The sequence below is a fragment of the Euleptes europaea genome, chromosome 19, assembly GCF_029931775.1.
Source record: "Euleptes europaea isolate rEulEur1 chromosome 19, rEulEur1.hap1, whole genome shotgun sequence".
Classification (NCBI taxonomy): domain Eukaryota; kingdom Metazoa; phylum Chordata; class Lepidosauria; order Squamata; family Sphaerodactylidae; genus Euleptes; species Euleptes europaea.
Window position 1 is genome coordinate 4472181 of NC_079330.1, and position 16238 is coordinate 4488418.

The window sequence follows — 16238 nt, forward strand, 5'->3', positions numbered from 1 at the left end:
ATCAGTATATCATCTGGAAGGACTTGTCCCCAGTAGCACGTAGCAGATTTCCACAATTTTTTGTTCTTTCCTTGCCTGTTCGACTCACGATGCAGAGTAAGCAAAATGTTATCTTTTAATAGATCAGCACTGTTTGTACTATAAGCCTCAATGCCTCCCTGAGGTAGTCTTTGTGCCAAATACATGGCGTAACCTAATTCAGGCTGCAGTCCTTTGTGTGGACTTTGATTTAATTTCATTTATGTTATTTATAGTCCGCCTTTTCTCACTGATGCTCCAGGCAGATTACACGATGTAAATCAATGCGATCAGTAGGATGAGAGTGATAGGCAGTGTAATTGAATGAGGAATTGCAGGATTTTGTTGTCTGACTTTGCAAGGAGTAATCTCCCTTGAACATGGTGGGACTTGCATAAGAAGAAAAAGGCTGCATTTCTAAACAACCTGTAAAACAAAAAAACAAAACAAAAAACAGCACAAAAGGGTAAAATACAAACTACCCACTAATGATGAAAAAATGAATTAAAAGTCTATTTAGAAAATATTTATTGGACATTCATTTGAGTTGAGACTCACAATCAGACTCTTGCTTGTGTGTGCTGAGGGTTTTTAAAATTAAAAAACCTGCGGTTAAGATGTGCTTGGAAAGAAAAGCAAGGGATGAGGAGCGTTGATGATTATTAGGTAGAGTTCTAAATTAATCAGCAATCCTGATTTTTTTTTTTTGCTGGGGGCGGGCAGGAGTTCTTGATGAAACTGTGAAGAACTTAAGTCTCTTCTTCCTTGGACAGAAGACATGACAAGCATGGGGAAGGACTATGGCTCAGTGGTGGAGTGTCTGCTTGGTGTGCGGAAGGACCCGGGTTCAATCCCCAGCATCTCCAGTTAAAAAGGACCAGTTAGTAATAACAATAATAATAAATTTTATTTGCGGCTAGTGTGCCAGATATAACAGGGAAAACAGAAATTGACCATACAGAGTAGACGGACCAGGCGGTAGGTGAAACCCTGGAGAGCTGCTGCCAGTCTGAATAGACAATGGAATATTGACCTTGATGGCTCAGTAGAAGGCAGCTTCCTCTGTCAAGCATGTCCCCTCCTTGTTCTGCTCTGCTCATGTGGACTTTGGCCGTGCTGGCGAGGTTCTGTCCCCTCTGGGGTGATACTCTGAAGAGTTCGCAAGCATAACTTGGATGTTCTTTGTACTTCTTTTCCTTCCCCTCCTCTGGAGAAATCAGAATAGCTGCATTGTTCTCTTTGTGCTGTCGTTCTGATTTTCTTGGCATATTCAAAATTTTGAATTCTTCTCTGAGAGAAGCCCCAAGCATGGCAGTGGCACAGGCTTGAACACATGAAGCTGCCTTATACTGAACCCTTGGTCCATCAAAGTCAGTATTGTCTACTCAGACTGGCAGTGGCTCTCCAGGGTCTCAAGCAGGGGTCTTTCACATCACCTAGTTGCCTAGTCCCTTTAACTGGAGATGCCGGGGATTGAACCTGGGACCTTCTGGATGCCAAGCAGATGCTCTGCCACTGAGCCACAGCTCCTCAGGCTTCTGAGCAGGGCTCACCACGTATGTGTTCTATATTGACTAAATTGACGTTACCTTCTTCAAATGTAAAATACAGCATTAAGCATTTTGCATTTCTGCATGGTATAGAATAAAAGTACTTTATAAATGTGTTTACACAGTTCCTTTATCTAGATTGTAGACGGCTGAGTTGTCAGCTCCCACAGTGGTTGCTGGATCAACGGGTGGCAGAATCCTGGCAAGGCAAGCCGCCCAGACTCGGTCCTTTGAGGGAGACGACATGCAACCAGTTGTCTTTCCAGTTATACTTTAGTATAAGGGGGGAGGGGAGAAGAGAAGGGGTGGCACGACTCTCCACACATGTCCCGCTCATTGTAACGATGGGCATTTTGCTAGCTTGATTAACAAAGGCTGGGACTAATCCGGATTATGAAGCTCAATGCCATCTGCTTGGCTTTGGCAGGGGCTGGCAAGAAAATGGCCGTTGTCGGTAGGCCAGTGTTGCTTTGCTCTGAGGGGCATCTCTGAAGATGATGGGGAAGGGGAAAACTGGGCTGCCTCTGTCTGATATTTATGTAAGGGGTGTGATTAGAGCAGATGAAAAAGGAACCATCCCATCCCAGCCACGTCCCCAATTAGTCACTGCTGCTCGCTCGCTCACACTGCATGCCTTGTTAAGGCCATTGAGGATCAAACCGGCGGAAAGGACGCCACTCCCTTGTGAGCGCTGTGAACCGGTGCTTTGTGCAGCAGCCACTGTGGTGCTTGTGTAGCTGCTCTTTTCAGAAGGCCCTCCAATTATGGCACCCTTCCCTGGCAGTGGGCATGCCCTCTCCAGCATTCTGGGGCTGTTCTGTGTCCTTAGCATTGGCATTGAGTCAGAATCTCAGGCATTTTCCTCCCGTGCACGGTGCACCACAGACTCCAGCTGTTTGGGTTCTGCCTGGTATGGCTTTTGCACCCTTATTTGGCAACGTATTTTACAGGAAGGCCACTTTGAAGAGAGGAAGGGCATTTGGCCAGAGTCTCCCATATCATCTGACTCGAAAGATGCCAAGCCTTTGCTACAGGCCTCAATTGAGCCCTCTTGTCTCTGTGCTGGCACTTGGGGGCCTTGTGTCTCTTCACAGGGCCTAGTTTTGATCCTAAGTGCTGATCTTGATTGTCTGCCCTCTGCAGGCCCATTTGCATGGGCAAAAGACCTCCGTGGCACCTTAAAGACGGGGAGATTTTCCTTGGGTCTCAGACAGGCGTTCTGTGCGCCCGATCCCAGTAAACGATTTCTCATTCCACATCACACCTGATGCTGCTGCAGATCCAGTAGGCGCCGGCTGTTCTTTACAGCTAGTGGGGTTTGGTGGGGAACAAGCGACTTTGGGTCTCTTTTCACCTCTCATTTCTCTGTGGGGAAATCATAGGCAGTACATAGGCAGCACATCCGCAGGGGGGAAAAGAGCAATGCCTGTGTGAAGGCCTTTGTGAGCTGAAGCACTGCGCTCTCAGTAGTGTGCATTGGCATATAATTTGCATAAATTGCATGAACCATTTGGGTTCCACACTACCCGTCAGTGAGCTAGCTAGAAGGACCAAAGATCTGTCCAACGCATGGGTTCTCAACAAGGGGAGAATTCTCCCCCCGGGGGGGGGGGGATCTTTAGGGTTGTGGAGGGGGAATCGGGCATCAGTGTGATGTCCTGTAGATTATGTACAATCTGTAAAATAGTAGTTTTTAATTTAATCTGCGACATTCAGTAAAGTTTATGACTATCTTGGGAAGGGGGGAATTATATTCTGAACAATGGTGAAAGGGAGGAATGGAGCAAAAAGTTGAGAACCACTGGTCTAAGGATATGGCTTCTTCCTATATCTTCCTATATTCATATGTAACTATTCTGGAGAGCCTGTTTGTAGAGGCTGTTCCCTTTTCCATTCCATACTACAGACTGACTGCCGCTGTGGGGCGGGGGTAAGAAGCTCCTTATGGGACCTAGTTTGGCTTTGGGGCTTACTAATTGCCGATCTCTCTTATGGTAAAGTCAAGGGGTTGCTAGGTTCTATTGAGGCTTTCCCCTGAAACCCACGTGATCGAATGTGTTTTGAAAACGAATGCTAGGGACAGATGGATTATCTGCTGCCTGCCCACACAGGAGAGAGTGGGTGTCCATTTACCTCTTGCCAGCACAGACGAGTTCACCTGTCCTGTCCTTTTGATATGCACAGCAATCCCATCTGGGCCACGCAAGATGCTTGTTGGCATGACAATTTTGTACTTTTAAACTTGCTCAATTAGGTTATTGCCCAGAAGGATCTTTGTATAAGATCAACCCAAACCCGTTTATTTTTGGCAGGGAAAGGTCTCAGGGGCTCCCTAGGCGTGCGGAGCATCCATCGCTGTGAGTTTTGAAAAGTCTCCGGATGTGGTTGGTACCTGAGGTTTCTCTGAGCAAATAACATCTTTGTTGCCATACGCGCAAGGTCCCTCTTGCGTATTGTCAGAAAAAATGATTGCAACCACTTCAGGAGAGGGGAAGGAGTTGGAATCTTTTCTTTCCTGGATGATTGCTTCGTTGGGGAAGCAGCGCAGAGAGAGAGAGTCGGGAGCCCCAGCCTGAGTTATGACAGAGAAGTCAATTTGTCTCTTTGGATGTTGTCATTGTTGGGCGTTAGAAGCCAACTGGGACTCAGAATTCATTGCTGTCTCTTCGTTCAAAAAAGAAATAGTGCCAGGATCTGAGGAGAGAGATTTCAGTCACACGCAGTTGATCCCCCCCTCCAATTTCTTCGTAGATGTAAGCATTCTAAGCGGTCTGGTCTTCTGAAACTTGCTACCGGAGTTTTTAAAGGCTCTGAGCTTCTTGACTGTTGGATTTGGAGTCAATTCCATGGGATGCGTCTGAGAATGAGTAAACTGCCATGCGACGTTCTCGGTCATGGAAATTCTCCCTGGTCCAGTGGCCTGTTGAAAAGCATGGGATATAGTGCTTCAAGTGTGGGTAGTAGGTGCCTGAGGAACTACAGGCTGTGAGGGGAGAGAAGGCTATTGGTCTACTGCAGAAGGTTGGGATAAGGTGGTATGGACAGGCAAGAGGCTCCTTTTGAGTGAGCGGCTGGAACCCGGTGACTTGGAAGCTCCTAACATTTGGTGGTAAATGAGTAGCTTAATCACTTGAGCAACTTGAACACATAAAGCTGCCTTATACTGAATCAGACCCTTGGTCCATCCAAGTCAGTATTATCTACTTAGGCCTGCAGCGGCTCTCCAGGGTCTCAGGCAGGGGTCTTTCACATCACCTACCTGCCTAGTCCCTTTACCCGGAGATGCCGGGAATTGAACCTGGGACCTTCTGCATGCCAAGCAGATGCTCTACCACTGAGCTATAGCCCTTCCCAACTTGCCCTCAAATAGGTTTCATTAAGAGCATCTAAAATGACGCAGAGCAGTAAGTGAGCTTTCAGGTACCCCGGAACTCCTATGACAGCTGAGTGTTCAGTACCCCCCACTCCTCCAAAGAAGCATGGGGAGGGGGAGCAGTGTGAGAGGACAGGAAAGAAAAAAAGTGTGTAATTTGTAACTCTTAAAATACGATATAGGAAGTGTTGAATCCATTGGTGCATGTCAGGAAGATGGAGTATTGTTTGCACCCGGTTGTTTCGAGAGCTGAGTCAAAAAGTGGGTTTTTGTCACGGTGCGCTCATTAATTGAAGCAGGATCATTTGGGGGAGGGAGAAGGTAGTCCTTTCCTCCTCTGTGTGCTAAAATGTTCTGCCCATGCGATGTAGTTCCATGTTCAATTGGCCCCTCGAGTCCTACAATGGCACAGTATTTTCCATCAAGCTCGAATTGCTTGCTGAAGTGGCTGGTTCGTGCATTCAAAACGTTGACTGTTTTTTGTCTCCCCTCTTTATTTACCCCCTATTGTGAAATAAGTTGGCAAATGTTGGCTGCTGGCAGTGTTCTACACAAAAGATGAAATGTAGAGGGGAGTGGGCAGGCTACTAACCGTTTACTTTGCCTCTCTTTTTTGTTTTCTTGTAGAGGACACATTAGGGCAAAACGGCCCTTGCATGTAGAGACCCTCCTCCTTCTGCTGCCTGCAATTCTTCTGGAGTTTGTTTAAAAGGAAACTTAAACCTTTGGAAACAGGAGAATTTCTGACTTTGCAGGCATGGGGGAGTGGCTGAGATGCAGTAAATGGATGAACTTCTTCAACTTGACACTCTTTACTTGGTACTGAAAGGGGAGTGAAATCCTTTGCTCTAGTGTACTTAATAAGCACCGTAGAAAGTTATAAGGCAACTGGAGGCCCCTCAGTTGAATCTGTCCCACAGGAGCTTCCTCATCTGGCTTACAGCAGAAGCCCCCAAGACTGTAACCTCTTGAAGCAGTTGCAAAGGGCTCTCTTGCTCCCCACACGCAAAGAAGACGGAGGAGTAGGAGTTGGTTTTTATATGCCGACTTTCTCTACAACTTAAGGGAGACCCAAACCGGTTTACAATCACCTTCCTTCCCCTCCCCACAACAGACACCCTGTGAGGGAGCTCTAAGAGAGCTGTAACTTGCCCAGGGTCATCCAGCTGGCTTCGTGTGTAGGAGTGGGGAAACAAATCCAGTTCCCCAGATTAGCCTCCGCAGCTCATGTGGAGGAGTGGGGAATCAAACCCCGTTCTCCAGATCAGAGCCCACCGCTCCAAACCACCGCTCTTAACCACTACACCATGCTGGAGTTCTGCCTTTACATCCACCTATGTACGAGCCAAATGGGGAAGGGGTTCTTGAGGTGCAGAATAAGGGGCAATCTCTGACCAAGCTAGCAGGGCAGCTTCTGTGGAAGAGGGTGTTAAAAGAGCCCTTTGCCAATGTCATGGCAAATGACCTATGCAGAAAACAAGGCTGTCCAGAGTTGGCGTTAGGCTTACAGTGCCTGACTGCCCCTGGGGAGACCCCGTTGCATAGCTCACTGGCCAGTCACCCTTGTTCAGTCCGTCATACCTCACAGGCTGGTTGTGACGAAATGGAAGCGAGTTATCCTAAGCATCATGGTGTGTGTGTTAAGTGCTGTGAAGTCACTTCCGACTGACAGTGACCCTATGAATTAATGACCTCCTAAACGTCCTGCCGTTAACAGCCTTGCTCAGTTCTTGCAAACTGAGGGCCGTGGCTTCCTCAATCGAGTCAATCTGTCTCATATTGGGTCTTCCTCTTTTCTTGCTTCTTCCCACTCTTCCTAGCATTATCGTGTCCTTGTAATGCATCCAAAGTATGATAGCCCCAGTTTATTCATTTGATCTTCTAGGGAGAGTTCAGGCTTGATTTGATCTGCAACCCCTTAATTGTCTTTTGGGTGGTTCATGGTATCCATAAAACTCTCCTCCAACATCACATTTCAAAGGGATCAACTTTCTTCATTGTCCAAAAGCTTCATGTGGCAGGGGATAAAAATATGGTACATAAGGGGGAAAGTGTGCGTGCAAGCGAGGGCGGGGTGGGAAATTTGGTCCTGTTCTCATTTTGTACAATCACCTGTGCATGTATTGGGTTGCTGTACAATGGCTGATATCTTCAGCCTTGAGGTTTGGGCAAGGAGTAGCAGAGTTGGCTTCCGCACATGCGCACGCACCCTTCATGTGTTGGATGCACAGTCAGTAAAAACAGGCAGAAAATCTGGATGAGGACTCTGGTCTAGCAGGCTGCCATTCTTGAAACTGGATGTGTATTTTGGCTGGGAAGATTTGAGAATTACTACCCCCCACACACACACTGCTTCATAGAAGTTAATTTGCCATCAAGTACCTTTGGATCTCTTCTCATGTTGATTAAGACATTTGCATGCCGTTTCCTCCAATTACTTTCATTATATTTTGTGTCTCACCTTTCCTTAGAGGAAGCCAGGGTTAGATTCCAACAGAATTTCTGCAGTGAAAATGGAAGGAGGAAGGTGAGGCATGTACCAGCTTGCTGCATGACTCGCTCTGTGCATGTCCCCGCTTCACATGGGTTAAAAGTGACATCTGAAACCAGCCAAGGCCCCTCTCCCTAAGCCTCTGCCTTTTATTTAACATTTCTGTGCTCGATACTTGCAGAAGTGGCAGCAGATGGATAGTTGCTGGGAAAGCTATAGCCTGTGAATGCTGAGTCTTGCTGAAGCCAAGAGTGTCTTGCAGCGCGCATTTGCACATACGCACTCTCCAGCCTCCACTTGAGAAATGTGGTCCTAGATGCCTTAGCTGGTGCAACATTTCTGTTGGTTGAAGACTATCCACAGGAGCAGCTGCCAGCAATTTGAGCCCCATTTCAGCGTCTGCTGGCTGCGGCTCACAAAAACGTGTAATGCGCAACCTGTCAGTCCAGATTGCTGGTCCTGCGATTGACAGGGAAAACCGTCTTCGGGTCAAGGCTCAGCTTCAAACCAGGAGAACGGGAAGCTTTAACAGTGTGTGGCAGCCCACCCTTATTACAGCTGTTCCCTTTCCTGAAGATGGGCAGTTTTGTGTCGCTGGTAATAAGAGAGGCTGGCTGTTGTTCTGCTGAGGTGAACTGGTGAAGTCTTCCATTCCCCCCTGCCTTTGTACATGAGTGACAGAGGAGGGAAGAATGCGCCTTCTACGAGAGGCTTGTGAGCATAGGGATCAGCGTTGTGGGTGGAGTCCAAGGCCATGTCCTCACACATTCTGCAAATGTCCCACCCAAGCTTGGAATCTGGATATTCAGCAAAAGAATGCGGTGTCCCGAATGCCTCTTCCTCTTCCGTTGAGCGGGTTTTGTTTTTTAAGAACAAGTTTCTAGTCCTGGTGGCTGCAGTGAGACAGGTATTTGGTCAAATGTAGTATTGGCTGACTAATATTCTGATACATTAATATTTTAGAGTAAAGAAGGGAAATAAAATGCCCATTGTTGTGACAGGCAGGTGGTGCGTGCAGAAGGAGGGCTTTTTTGTCATTGGTACCCTAGAAAGGTGGGTGGGTGGTGGGGGAGAATTAACGGTGTAGTCCTATTTTTGAGAAACTCCAGTCTAAGCACATTTTTTTTTGTAGCCTGTTGAATTTTTATTTTCATGTAGAACTTGGTAGAATTCACTGAGAACCAATTGAACCTCATTTGAAGTTGCCCCTCTTCTTTAGTTTCATTTCCTTGTTATCCTAGTGTGAGAGAGAACCTGGGAGCCGACTCTTCTCTTTCTCTCAGCATTTGGTGTTTTTTTGTTTGTTTGTTTCATGGCTGATGATAGAGCAAAGCTCCAAACCTCTGTGTGCCTGCATGTGTGTGTACGTTGCGTTCCCTAGCCTTGTATGACTTGATTTTGAAACCCTAGAACCACAGTAAGTGGCATTAGAGGACCAGGGGGAAAATGTTGGTACACATAGCTGGACTCTGGCAGATTCTTCAATCGGTTGGCATTAATTCGATTTTTAAAATACCAATAGTCTTTCATTTCCTCGGAGCTGTTCTGGGACCAGATTTTGCCCAAAAAGTGGGATAAAAATTGTTTTTTAGAAACCAGGTGGTTTGATCACGTGTTTAGTTGGAGCTTTGGCAGTGGGAAGCTGTGAGAGGAATTACACTCGTGTTAGGGGCATGTGGGTTCCCATTTGGGCGTGTTGTTATGGCGACTGTGTGGTTTTTCTAAACAGCCTAATCCTATGTAACATTGATTTGACCAACCCCCCATCCACCCCCCACACTTGATCTCCCTCCCCAAATGGGTAGGTTTTGCAAAAGAATTGTGAAGGTTAATGTTTCCTCTTTCTCCCTTCTTTTGTTTCCTTTTCAAGAGCCTTTTTAAAACGCTGGGGTTGCTGGAGTGGTCGAATTTTCCCTGGAATTGAGTGAGAAATTCAGAAGACTGAAGCCCAGGCTCACAGTCTACCTTTCACGGAGGCCCAGCCGTGAGAGGACAGAAGAAGGCACGTGGCGAATCATGACAGCAGACAAAGAAAAGGACAAAGAGAAAGAAAAGGACCGGGACAGGGACCGGGACAGGGAACGGGACAAGAGGGAGAAGGCGCGGGAGAGCGAGAACTCCCGGCCTCGCCGGAGCTGCACCCTGGAAGGAGGGGCCAAGAATTACGCTGAGAGTGACCACAGCGAAGATGAGGACAACGACAACAACAGTGCCACCACGGAGGAGTCCACAAAGAAGAACAAGAAGAAGCCCCCCAAGAAGAAATCGCGCTACGAGAGGACAGATAACGGGGAGATCACCTCCTACATCACGGAAGATGATGTTGTCTACAGGCCCGGAGGTAAGAGAAACGTCTTCGGAATCCGAACCGTGTGTTGTGTGTATCTTACCAAGGTCTTCATGGTGGAGGATAAAATGCAAGAGCATGAATTTTGTATTGCGGTCAAGGCGAAGTTGCGTTTGCATTCCCTCTCCGTTGCCTTGACACACCAAAAACTCAGTTGTATGTATCTAAACCATTTTATATGCGAGTGTGAGGGGATATAAGCAACCAAAATAACAGACCATTTATCTCCCTCCCTCCCAAACGGTGCCCAAGTTCCGCCGTCTTAAGGCAGCCACCTCTCTTTGCCTTGTGTCAGAGGCTGCCCTGGTTCCATGACTAATTGTAGCTCTTCTGTTTCCTGCAGAATGTGTATATTTATTCTTGGATTCCCTTATCAAAAGAGCAGGCTTACAAGCCCTACCGTATTTGTCTTCTGCTCCTCTGTAAAATCATTGGCATTCTGAAGCAATGCTGCAGGAAGGAAAGACTGATGTGTTTTCAAAATGAAAGGGGGGGAAAACACCCATGGAAATAAATGACCAGAAACAATTTTTGTAGCGTGTTATGTTGGCAGAATACTTAAAGCTCAGTGCTTGCTTGTGGACACATTTACAGCTTTTGGTTTTCAGCTGTGCATACAGAATTCTGCTTGAAGACAGCATAGGTTTGTCCAGAGGTATATGGGAACCTTGCTGTTGTTGAGATTCTTCCTCCCCCAGGATAGATTCCTACCTTAAGTGTGGTAAGCACAGCCTTGCAGATATGTCCAGAAAACCTGCAGGGCCACCAAAAAATGCTTGCCAGCCTGCCTTTTGTAACACAGCAAAACATGCCTGCCTGGTTGCATCAGGAAAAACCTTGTTTGCCAGAAGTAACCTGGGCAAACAGCTCTATGCAAACTTGGTTTGCACATGTTGGCCTCACTGTCGAGCATGATTAAGGCTCTTCAGGTTCCCTGCGTAACCAGGATTTCTGGACTGGTTCACACAGGTATGTATGTTAGTTGATTAAAGGTAAAGGTAGTCCCCTGTGCAAGCATCGGGTCGTTACTGACCCTTGGGGTGATGTCACATCCCCATGTTTACTAGGCAGACTATGTTTACGGGGTGATATGCCATTGCCTTCCCCTGTCATCTACACTTTACCCCCAGCAAGCTGGGTACTCATTTTACCAGCCTCGGAAGGATGGAAGGCTGAGTCAACCTTGAGCCGGCTACCTGAAACCGGCATGATGGCTCCAAGCAGGCACATGTGAACTAGCCCTTAACTAGCATTAGATCCTGGCTCCGTGCAGGTGCATCTCTTAGCCACAAGAGGGGAATTGGCTGTGGAGTTGGGGGCTTACAATCCTTTGCTGTGTTTCCGGTCTCCTGTGATAAAGAGTTGGGCTATTTTTTCTCTGCCCTGACCATTAAGGACAAAATTGTAATATCGAGCTTCAAGAAAATTACCTTGGAACCTCCTCACACACATTTGAACATCTGATTATGCATCAGCTCAATGCAGGCCCAATGTAAAATCATGAATTTGCCTTAATTATTTGTATTCTTCTCAGCAGTGACTTGGAATTTTACTGATAATTGACCACTTGTGTTTGCTCATAGCAGGGAGTCCACACAGAGGTCAGTGCTGACTTTGGGGGCCAGAAGATCAAGAGCTCTTAGAACAGATTAAGAACACCTGTTCAGGCTTTTTAAGCCGTGTGTAACGGTCGTTCCTCCCCCCCCCCCTTGTTTTTATGCAGTGCTTAAAATTGAGATAGATACATCCTGTCCTCTGAAACCAGCAAGAATGACCTTTGTTTTGGGAGGAGCACCTCAAACCCCATACTCCTGCCTTTGTCAAAATAACTCTGTCATGGTAACAAATTGATTTACTATGCCCCACGTGTGTCCAGATTTTCTTACAGGCTGCTTTTTCAGCATGAACGAACTAGCTGCTATGAGCGAATTTGATCCCAGTTGCAATGATCTGCTACCCTTTGCTGTCTGTCAGAGGTGCAGCCTATTGCATGGATCATCACCCGGGCTGCAGCAGGGTTAGCTTTTTGCATGATGTCCTTATCCATGCACTGTGGTTACCGGATGGCTCTCTGTCCATCTGGATACCCCTTTTTGTTCTGCTTGCAGCCCTGGCAGGCTTCTGCTAGGTCCTATGAAAGAAGCCAAAGACATCTTGCAGCTAAGGGCCGTTTCACACATCATGTTCAAGTGTACATGCAAGACTTTTTATTGGAGACTGACAAATGTGTATTTTGGAGGCACGCTCATCGGCAAGCTGTGATTTACTGAACCTTCGTATTGAGGGTGCAATACTTACTGACAAACCTGGGGTTGTTGCTATATTTTATCTGAAATGGTTGAGTCAACCTGGTTTGGAGAACTCTTTCTTTGATTTTCCTGTCACCTTGCTTCCACAGTACACCTGGCAGTGGTCAAATATTGTCTGTTGGCTGTGGTCAAACATCCCTAGAACGCCCCTGCAAACTTGGCACCTACCCTTGTTAATGCCATTAAAGTGCCATTTTTTAGCAAGGAGAGGAAAGAGGGGTGCATTCAAGGGCAGACCTAGCCCCACAGCATAGCAAGTCTTTCCTACTTGGCTATCTGTCAGCCTCTCTTTTTCGATGTACTAAATAAAGTTATATGTTAAATATGTTTGAACCATTTTTTTTGACCAACTGAATGCCCCACCTTTCCTTGTAACTCAAGGCAGCAAAGATGGGATTCTCAAGTAGACTCTCTTCCAGGTACAGGTTAGGGTGCCCCCTGCCCCCACCTGCTTGGTTTAGCAAGGTGGCTGCATCGTATGCTTTGGAACACAGGCAGGACGGTGCTGCTTCAGTTGTCTTGCTTGGGGGCTTCCTAGAGGCACCTGGTTGGCCTCTGTGTGAACAGACTGCTGGACTTGATGGGCCTGGGTCGGATCCAGCAGGGCCTTTCTGATGTTCTTATGTGTGCCTCTTGGCCGTGCCCTGAACCTTGGATTGTCTCTTAAGTCACTGCTTCCTTCCAGAGGTTATTTATTTATTTACGTTATTTATCTGCCTTTCTCACAGGGACTCAAGGCAGATTATACATCGTGAGTCAGTACAGTCAATAAAATGAGACATTCAATAAACAATGCATTACAGTTGTAGAAATCTGGAAACAACCAGAAAGAACTGAAGCGCAGCATAAGTATTAACATGACACATTAAGCCATGCAAAAATCACATAATCTGATCCTACTTACAGTGTGCTGTGTACAGCGGTATGGACCAAAGTCCCTAATCATTTGTCCAAGTAAGTTTGTAAGCCATTTTGTACAGCGTAGCCCTGTTACCTGTGCAGAAGAAGCCCTCTTGAATTTTGCAGTTTTGCAATTTGCAGATCATAGCCACCATCCTTTTCTTGCTGTGGCTCCCTGAAAAGCTGCTCTTGAGGGTTGAAAAGCTGTTGTGTACAGTGTGGGATGTGGAGGTCTCTGTCATCCAAATACTTGGCAAGGTTGAGGCTGAGAGTGTGTGTCGGGCCCAAGGTCACCCAGCAAAATTCCATGTCAAATTTTATCTGGAACCCACTTATTTGTCTTTTGGGAATTCTTCTCCGACACAACATTTCAAATTAATCAACTTTCTTCCTGTCCGGTTTCTTCACTGTCCAACTTTCTCACCCACACATAGTAATGGGGAATACTAGGGTATGACCCGATTTAGATGATACAAAAAAATGATGGATAAATTGAAACAAACTGCAGTTGCTGCAGAGCTCAAAATCTTGAGTTGAAATCTCCCCCCCCCTTCACATCTACTCTGATGAGGGGAGCGTGGGACCTTCCTGACCTCTGTGGGCAGGGCGTTCCATGAGGTGTGAGCCACCATGGAGAAAACACATGCACAGGCAGTTTATGATTTTGCCCACTTGCAGATTGGCACCTGCTCAGATGAGCAAAGCTGTCGTAGTGTAGAGGCGGTCCCACAGATAAGAGGGCCCAAAGCCATAAAGGGCTTTGTATGCGGCAGCCAATACCTTAAATGGAGTCTGGAGACAAATGGGCAGCCAATGGAGCATCTACAGAATGGGAGTAATATGCATGCTCCCTCTAGCACCCGATTATAGCTGAGCTGTGGTATTCTGCACCAGCTGGAGTTTCTGAATTGATTTTGAGGGGAGAGACCAATGTACAGTGACTCACAGTAGTCTAGTCTCGATGTTACTGGACAGGGAAGGTGTGGGACGAGAGTTACTGCATCCTAGTGGAGTTCCTGTAAGCTGGAGGCTGTAATTTTTGCCGTGGCTGTCCAGAACCATTTAAAAGGATCTGTGAGCATTAAAAAGGATTTGCGAGGAGATCCATTCCAACAATGGGATTGGCAACTATATAAATAGCAAACCGGGGGAGGGGAAGGAGACCCGGTAATGGAGAAAGCCGTATTTGCTATGGTTGAATAGGGTGTAAGAAGACCACCTTTCCAGGACTGGCTTTTTTGTTCTCTGTTTTATGTTAATTAGAAGTCCTGACGAAATGCTTCCAGAATATCAGTGAGCCTTTTCATCCCTGAGTTAAAACTGGTGGGACAGTTTGCCCCTGCGTCTCTGTAAAGGGCTAAGTTTAGAATGTGTAAAACCACCTGCCTGTAGAGTAGCCCCTTCTCTATGTGTTGATGTGCATTACTGAGAAGGGGCCGGGGGGCTGTTGCTCAGTGGTAGAACACCTGGTTTTGCAATGCAGGAGGCCCCAGGCTCAGAGACCTCAGGAGTCCAGGTTCGGAGAGCCCATCGTCTGCCCAGTGTCTTATAGAACCACTGCCAGCCACAGTAGAAAGTACTGAGCTAGATTGGTCTGGCTTACACAAGTTGACTTATTGTATGTGTGTGTGAGATTGGAAGGAAGCCATTTTAGAGCAGAGACTCAGTCAGAGACTCAGCAGGTAGCCTCCTGTGAGGGCAGTGGATTCTGCTTTATCTCAGCAGTGGGAGGGATAGTGTTCCTGTGTCACCCAGGCAAATTCAGCTCATGGGCTGGGATCAGAACTCTGCAACCAGTTCCGTGTGTCCAAGAGCTCTCCAGGCTTATGTGGCTCAAAGACCAGCCCCTCATCACAACCACAGGGATCACTGCTTTTGCAAATCCCTTTTAGTCTCAAGAGAGGTTTGACCTGGCATCAGGGGTCTGGTGTTCACAGGGGGATGGAGTGAAATAAAACAACCAGTCTCACTGGGCATGCGTCAGTACGGGGGCACTCAAACTAGATCTGGCAATGGTATACCTCTGGATGTGTCTGTGTGCTTTGGGAACAACTGGAAAGCCAGCCTGACTAATTTGGAAATGCAGTTTCTCGTGTGGGCAGTTTTAATCTAGGAAAGCCAATCTGGGCGATGTGTTGTGCAAGAAAAGCTGTCGTTTCAAGGTTTCTGTGTTGCCACACAATTCAATACGGTGGGGCTCTCTCATGGGTCAGTCGTTCCTCTCCACAGATGGGCCCACGATTCCAGCACCGTGTAGGTGCTGTTAGGACGCTGTCCCTAAGCTTCAACGTGCATCCACTGTGTGGGGAGGGCAGGCCGGATTTCAGAAAGACCGCTGTGCTGAAAGCCAGAGCCGAGTGCCTCGCCTCTCTCAGGTGACTAAAATCGGAGGAAGGTACAAGGGATTTGGTCCACCAGGATGGAAACAACAGTGATATGACACTGTCTATATGGGGATGAGTTTATAAGAATATTATTTTGGAGAACTAAAAAAGCCTAGCTCATTTTGAGCAATGCGAAACGGCTCTTGAAGGAGGCTGCCAGGCCGCCTTCTCTTCTTTGAAGATTCTCCTTTGGAAAGATACTGTCTTCTGTATAAGTTACCTGCAAAGATAAGGAAAGAAACACAAGCTTCAAGACATATGGTCAACTGTATTTCTACTCACCTTCTCCTGTGATGCATTCGTTTTGCACAACACCTGCAAGAGATAAAGAAAATATGTGTTAGTCTAAAGACTTCCATGGAATATGTTGTATGGTTGTTGATTACTGTGTCTGAGAATACATGTAATTGGAATCTATTTTATGATTTAGGTACTATTTGATAGATATTGCACCTTCTTGACTTACGCTGTCTATCCTTTTATTTTGAGACAATGCTCACGTGATGCTCACGCGTCCCTCAAGAGATCTACCCCAAAAGGCGCACATTAGCTGCTTTGCGAGGTTCACGTTGGAGGTTATCAGGATTTCTTTTGTTTGCTCGGGTGCCAGCTGTTAAGTGCTTTGTAGCTGGCTGGGTGCAGTCCTCATTTGCTGAAGGATTGCTTGCCAAGGGGGAGAAGCGAGAACACTTAGCAGTTAAGGCATACTCTTTTCTCCTCGAGTGCTTATTTCTTACGGCGAGAGGGCGGAGGCCCCGTAATAGAGCGCAGGAAGGCTGTAATTTGGGCCTTTGTTCAGACTTTTGATGGGCGCGCTGGCCCAAGACAGTCGCGTTACACAAAACAAGGCGCCCGACCCTTCTTAT

General features: G+C 46.9%; 1 protein-coding gene across 3 annotated transcripts in view; it reads left to right on the forward strand.

The window, feature by feature from the left end:
- RERE (arginine-glutamic acid dipeptide repeats) overlaps positions 1-16238 on the forward strand; it is a 326934-nt gene that overhangs the window by 110042 nt on the left and 200654 nt on the right. For all 3 annotated transcript variants that reach the window (XM_056865253.1, XM_056865254.1, XM_056865255.1), the window contains exon 2: positions 9303-9773. In XM_056865253.1, the coding sequence (XP_056721231.1) occupies positions 9449-9773 (325 nt within the window). In that variant the 5' untranslated portion in view covers positions 9303-9448. The remainder of the gene's footprint in view (positions 1-9302; positions 9774-16238) is intronic.